The sequence below is a fragment of the Barbus barbus genome, assembly GCF_936440315.1.
Source record: "Barbus barbus genome assembly, chromosome: 32".
Classification (NCBI taxonomy): Eukaryota; Metazoa; Chordata; class Actinopteri; order Cypriniformes; family Cyprinidae; genus Barbus; species Barbus barbus.
In genome coordinates this window covers 22,826,721-22,833,538 of record NC_136760.1, presented here as the reverse complement: position 1 = coordinate 22,833,538, position 6,818 = coordinate 22,826,721, and the positions used below count along the sequence as shown (strand labels likewise).

General features: G+C 39.8%; 1 protein-coding gene across 1 annotated transcript; it reads right to left on the bottom strand.

Annotated features, from left to right (window-relative positions):
- Positions 1 to 547: 547 nt before the first annotated feature.
- LOC306852736 (galanin receptor 2a) lies at positions 548 to 5,032 on the bottom strand (the record flags this gene model as incomplete). The annotated part of the gene is made up of 2 exons (XM_079389797.1): positions 548 to 1,289; positions 4,686 to 5,032. 2 exons carry the CDS (start codon positions 5,030 to 5,032, stop codon positions 548 to 550), a joined length of 1,089 nt encoding a protein of 362 aa, XP_079245923.1.
- Positions 5,033 to 6,818: the final 1,786 nt, after the last annotated feature.

Here is a 6,818-nt window from a genome sequence, read left to right as displayed (position 1 = left end):
AATACATACACACACAAGAAAACACGTTTTACAAAACCATATGACCACATGTGCTTTAAACTAGGTTTTTAAAAGATTTTACTACATCGTAGACACTCTTGACTCATACATCAGATCCTGTAGGCGTTAACCCTTAAGGAGCCGAGAGCATAAATTCTAAAAAAAAATGTTCAAATATGATCAAATTGTCATAAATATTCGCCGTGAACAACTTGATGCCGGCACTGTCCTCTGATAATCAAATCTGCTCGTACCTCCGGAAAACCCTACCATGATTCACAATCAGAAAACAAACAGCCACCACTGCAGTGACGAAAGCTGCCAACACTGACAAAACACAGACGCGAGAGACTTTCATTTTAAACATCGGTCACTGTCCTCACCAAGAACACAAAAAGTGCTGCTTCTTCTCTACCTGACAATCTGCGTCTATATGATAACTTCTGTTATGTAATCACAGCTCAAATGTTGTTAAAAGCCACCGGAACAGAAGAGTTTTATACTTTGGTAGAGCACTGATTTGACAGTAGGTGAGAGTGTAAGTGGATTATGTCACATTAAATGTCATGAAGGCACTCGTCATCATCTTCTTGCTACTTTTGCTCCAGAGACGACCCCGGTTTGACCCGTTTCTATGATTGGATCCTTCGCATGAAGCAGCTTCCATTAGGCTCACCATCTGCGCCGGTTGCACGGTGCGGATCCGGTTTACGACCCGATTACGAAACGCGCAGCCAAACACCTTCTTGAAGCCCTTTCGAAAGTGTTTAGACACCAGGGCGTAGACGATGGGGTTCAGGCAGGAGTTGGTGTACGCCACCAGGTGAGAGAGAATGCGGAGGATGTAGGTCGTGTGGTTGAGCGGGAAGTGTCCGAACCACATGCACAAGATAACCAGGTGATGTGGCAGCCAACATAAACAGAAAAGCACAGCCACGATGATTATCATCTTGGTCACCTTGCGCTTGGCCTTGCGGGATTCCGACATGTCCTGCATGGGATCCACGGAGGTCCAGAGGTAGCGGATGGTGCGGGCGTACGTGATGCCAAGAATGAGGACTGGAATCAGGTAGCCGAATATAAAGGTGCAGACGTCCATGGCTCGACGATGATGGGTGTTCCACGCCGGGATGCAAACGGTCGTCCCGTCTAGATCCATCTGCTGGTAGTAGCTGAGATAAGGGCTGGAGAAGAATAGCGATAGAGCCCACACAAGGCTGATGGAGGTCAGAGCGTTACGAGGAGTTCTGGTCTCTCTTGAGCGCAGAGGATACCGAATGGCGAGATATCTGTAGGGAAAATGCAAACATAATACGTCAATAATAATTAGAAATGAGTAAAGTTACACTCTTAAAAATAAAGGTGCTTAAAAGGTTCTTCTCAGCGATGCCTTAGAATAACTATTTTTGGTTCCACAAAGAACCATCCCTTTTCTTTCTTATCTTTTTATAATCTGAAGAACCTTCTTTTGCAACAAAGAGCCTTTTTTGAAACAGAAATGAGGGGGGGGGGGGGGGGGGGTGGGGGGATTTAGCTGATTTTCCAGCGCTAAACAGCTAGTTGGTTTGGTAGTGGTTTTTGAGTTTTTTTTTTTTTCAAACTGGTCTTTATTGCTGGTCATGCTGAACACCAGCTTAGACCAGATATGACCACCTTAAACCAGCATAGGCTTATTTTAAAGAGAGTATCCAAATTTTTGTGGAATAATAAACAACCTAGTATTCGTTTTAAATCTATGCACCGGTTAAAACCTCATGGTGGCTTATCCCTACCAGATTTGTGCCCTATTATTTATCATACCAGATGAAACCACTTAGGACGTGGCTAGATGTTGACTCCCCTGTCCCAGGCTTTACAAACTGTTATTTACCCATTGTGTCTATAGGATTTACCCTTTACTGGAATATCTAAGAAAGTTCTGGAAAAGTTTGGTCCAATTATATGCCATTCTATCAAAACCTGGAAAGCAGCAGAGAAGATTTTGGGAGCTTCAGATTCTTACAGTGACTTTACCCCCATTTGGCATAATAATAATCTTTGTACTGGTAACAAACCGTTCGTTTCCAAATGCTGGGTTGAATGTGGTCTTTACACTTTAAAAGACCTGTACAACGATTATGGGCTCAAGTCCTTTCAGATCCTAAAGGATGCGTTCTCTCTCCCAGGATTCTCCTTTTTTCTGTACTGAAGATTAAGATCTGCACTGAAAGCTTACGGAGTACCCTGGTCGATTAAAATATCTCCTCATCCAATGGCTTCTAGAGGTATTGTGAGTATCATTTATAAATCACTTGTGGTACGACAGTATTCAAACATTCTGACTGAGGGTTTCTGGGAAAGAGAACTTGACACTGTGATTGATTGGGACAATGTCTGGGGAAATTGTTTTGTTACCTCTAAAAACCCAGCTCACCAAATGATCCATTATAAGTTCATCTATAAGGCATATGCCACTCCCTGCTTATTATATAAAATGAAAAGAAAGTCTGACCCCCTTCTGTCACCTGTGTAACAGCTCTAGTCAAGGTACATTATATATATATATACATATATATATATATTTGGACTGTCCCCAAATTGCCTTGCTCTGGTCCTTGGTACAGGACTTATTGTTGGATCTACTGAAGACTCAGATCCAAAAGGACCCATTGCTTTTTCTTTTGCTGGATGATTCGTTGCTGTCGTTGTCTGTCAATCAAAAAAGGATTCTGTCTGCTGCTCTTACTGCTGCCAAAAAGGTTATTTTAAAACTATGGTTGGATCCATCTACTCCGGTTAGATTGACGTGGATGTCATACTTGCTGGACATTGCCTGTTTGGAGTGTACCACAGCCAAAATACATGGTGCCACCAGAAAGACAATGAAATTTTGGTTGGACCTTATTAACACTTTATCAGACCTCTCGAAATCCTGAGATGCACTTGTTATCCCTTGTACTGTAACCCCCAGGGTTTTGTTTGCTTGTTTGTTTTTTATATGGGCAGATCTTGGGCTCTGCTGTAAAAAGTTATAAATCAAAAATGTTTAATAAATAAAAAATAAAAAAAACAGCATAGACTTTTTCAGCAGGGTCAGCTCTGCGATGATGAATGTGGTTCATGGCATATACATACAAAATTGCATACTTCCCTAATGTATAGTAGGCGAAAAACAATATGTGAACAGAGTATGTCTGAATTCACAATAAGCAAAGAGTCCCCTGGTGATTTAGCTATTTCCGATGAGATTCTGAAGTGCGTATCTGATAGACAGTTTACTGTCCCATGAGGCCACAGGAGAAGATTTATGAATGGAAGTGAAGTGACGCAAATGTCATACTATAACATACTTTTTTAATGGTCTGTTGTCAAATTACTTAATGGGCATTCTTTAAATCTCTCTCTTGATGTGGAATTAAACAGGGTATTATATAATGCCCTACACTGCTTGATTGCTAGTGTTGGGGAGTAACTAGTTACCTGTAACGTAATAAATGTAATTGTAATATGTTACAGTTACTGAGAAAAAATGTGTAATTAAATTAGAGTTACTTATTAAAATGTTAACGATTACAAAGGGGCTTACATTTGAATATTTTCACGCACAGATTGATCTCTTTCCCAAATTGCACTGACTGCTTTAAAATATGAGACACCAAAGTTTCAGGAGTTTAGGATAGAATAGACATGCTTATTTGATAACTGTTTTATTTCCTATTTGGGTTTATGAATATGCTTTATATTTTTAAGATTAACTAGGTATCATTGTTAGATACCAGCATTTCCTGTCTATGCAAAGATTTGATTTCAAAAACAGTATTAAACTATATCTTGTTATGACTTTAAATCTGCATTTTACCTCAGATCGATCTCAAAGTAAAAAGAGGTGCTAAAGTCTGATTTTGTGATTTTATGAAGTTTTTTTTTACTGTAATCACTGAGTACTAAGGTTAACCCTAAATGATTAACAGTTGAAAACATTTGTTAGGAATTTAGAAAGGTGATCAAAACGTAATCAAATGAAATCAGTTACATTAATAAAGTAATTGAAGTTAGTTACACTACTTATTACATTTTAAATAGGGAAATTTGTAATCTGTAACCTATTACATTTCCAAAGTAACCTTCCCAACACTGGCTACTGGCTACTGAAGGGTTTTGGTTCTGTGCAAATATTTTTTTTCGCTGCTATCAGCCAATCAGTGTTATGACATAATTTTCCTTTCTGGAGTGTGCTTTTTATTGCTAACAATTTTTAGAAATAAACAAAAAAGAGCAATTTAGCCATTATTCTAAAAAAAAAAATCCTTCACAATAATTCTATGATTGATGTAATTATATTTAATACATTATTCATTTAATATCTAAAGTGCTAGGGTGAATTAAGGTCAACTGAGATGACTGGGAGAAAATATCCCTATTATTCTGAATTAAACCCATATTAATAACTAAAATCCAACCCAACATTGTTATAGTTGCAAAACATTACCAAAATAAGAGAATGAAAAATATTTAAATTATTTAAATCACACATTGCCGAAGACAATATGGTAGCAGATAAAGTTTATAGCATTTGCTATTATTTTCCTTGTGTACAATTATTGCATATTGTTGTCGCTAATAACATCTAATCAATAAGACTATGCGTTTCAACACGAGTCTCTGAACTGGAAAGAAACGCCCGCAGCAGGATAAGAAGAACGCACCTGTCCAGAGACACCGCTGCCAGCGTGAAGATGCTCGCGTACATGGTCAGGTAGATGATAAAGTGCACAGCTTTGCACACAAACTGTCCAAAAACCCACTCGTCCATGGTGTAGATGGTAGCCTGGAGAGGCACGCAGAAGACGATGAAGCAGAGGTCCGCCAGCCCGAGGTTCAGGATGAACAGGTTGGTGCTCTTTGTGTTCATCTGGCCGTTGCGAATGAGAACCGCGAGCACAAGACAGTTCCCCACGGTACCAACCAAAAAAATAATCGAGAATATGACAGAAATGATTACCGACTCAACTTTCCAGAAGGAAGAGAAGTGGATCTGCTGAGATGCGTTCATCTTTCTGACCAGTGAAACGTCTAATATACTTCAACGCTGCATACTCCATATGGACACGAATGAAGAACTTCTACGTCGTCATTTTGTTTTTGCGAAAAGTCCTATAAATAGTCAAGCACAACGAGAAAAGAAAAGCATCTTATGTCTGGATGGTTTTCATGCAGGTTGAACATCTGATGATCACTCCCATCACCAACCTCCTCCCCTTATACTCAACTATTCATCAAGAACCTTTCTTAAAATACAATGCAAGACATTTACATAAATGATGAACACTAAAATAAAATATTACTAAATAAAAATAAAACTATATATGATATATAGACGATTTTTAATATAAAACTATATATATATATATATATATATATATAGATAGATAGATAGATAGATAGGTGATTTTTTATATATATAAAACTATATATATATATATATATATATATATATATATACACACACACACACATATACACACATGAGAGTGTATATATATATATGTGAGGGTTCTGTCACTTCGGTCTAGTTTATTCATGGTTTTGTGACGGAGCCCTGACACTCTCTTGTTTTCTGGTGAGCGCGCGGCTTCGAGTGTGCGAGAGCTGCGTGCTCGGTTTCATGTTGGGGCGTGATGTTCGGATCCCGGCACTCCTGTCTTGTTCAGACTCTGTTCTGGTTTCGTGTCGGGGTTCTGACACTCACGCTCCAGGTTTGTTCTTGTTGTGGGAGCGTGCGATTTCGAGTTCGCTCGGGCCGTGCGCTCCTCTGTCTGTGTGTGTGTGTTTTGTTCGGCACACGGTTAGGATTCGGCTGTGTGCTTTTTTTGTTTTGCTCTGTTGCATGCAGCTTGTGTTTTTTTGTGTGTTTTATTTTTTTTTTTTGAGGATGCAGCTTATGAGTCTCCTCATTAGCTGCATGTTCGTGTCCTGTTTTGCACATGGCTAGTGATTTTGTTTTACTGGCCATGTGCTATGTGTTTTTGTTTTGTGCAAGCACATGGCTTGTCTTGTTTGGTTCTATGCCATGTGCTCTCATGTCAATTGTCTTGACCCCACCCACCTTGTTTCCTGATTATTGGTTAATTTGCCCCACCTGTGTTTCTCTTTGTGTTTGCAGTCCTGTGCCAGTTCGTCGTCGACGTTACCCTGTTTGAAGTCCTGTCCTGCCTTGCCTTGCCAGTCTGTTTTCCCCTACAGGGTAGTTTTTGTTTCTTGATTTTTATTTTATTAATAAAGCCCTATTTGACTAGGGGAAGTCGTGGCCTAATGGTTAGAGAGTTGGACTCGTGATCCAAAGGTTGCGGGTTCGAGTCTCCGGCCGGCAGGAATTGTAGGTGGGGGGAGTGAATGTCCAGCGCTCTCTCCACCCTCAATACCACGACTGAGGTGCCCTTGAGCAAGGCACCGAACCCCCAACTGCTCCCCGGGCGCTGCAGCATAAATGGCTGCCCACTGCTCCGGGTGTATGTTCACGGTGTGTGTGTGTTCACTGCTGTGTGTGTGCACGTTGGATGGGTTAAATGCAGAGCACGAATTCCGAGTATGGGTCACCATACTTGGCTGAATGTCACTTCACTTCACTATTTCCTCCTGCAAGTGAGTCCTCGCTCCCTTCACCCATACCTGAGAGAGAGAGATATATATAGAGATGTGTGTGTATATATATATATATATATATATATAATATAATATATGCCTGCAGGATGAATAGTTTAATCAGCAGCCAAAGAAGAAACATGCATAATTTAGCCAAATCAAACTAATTAACAAGTTTAACTGTCAAATAGGGTTGT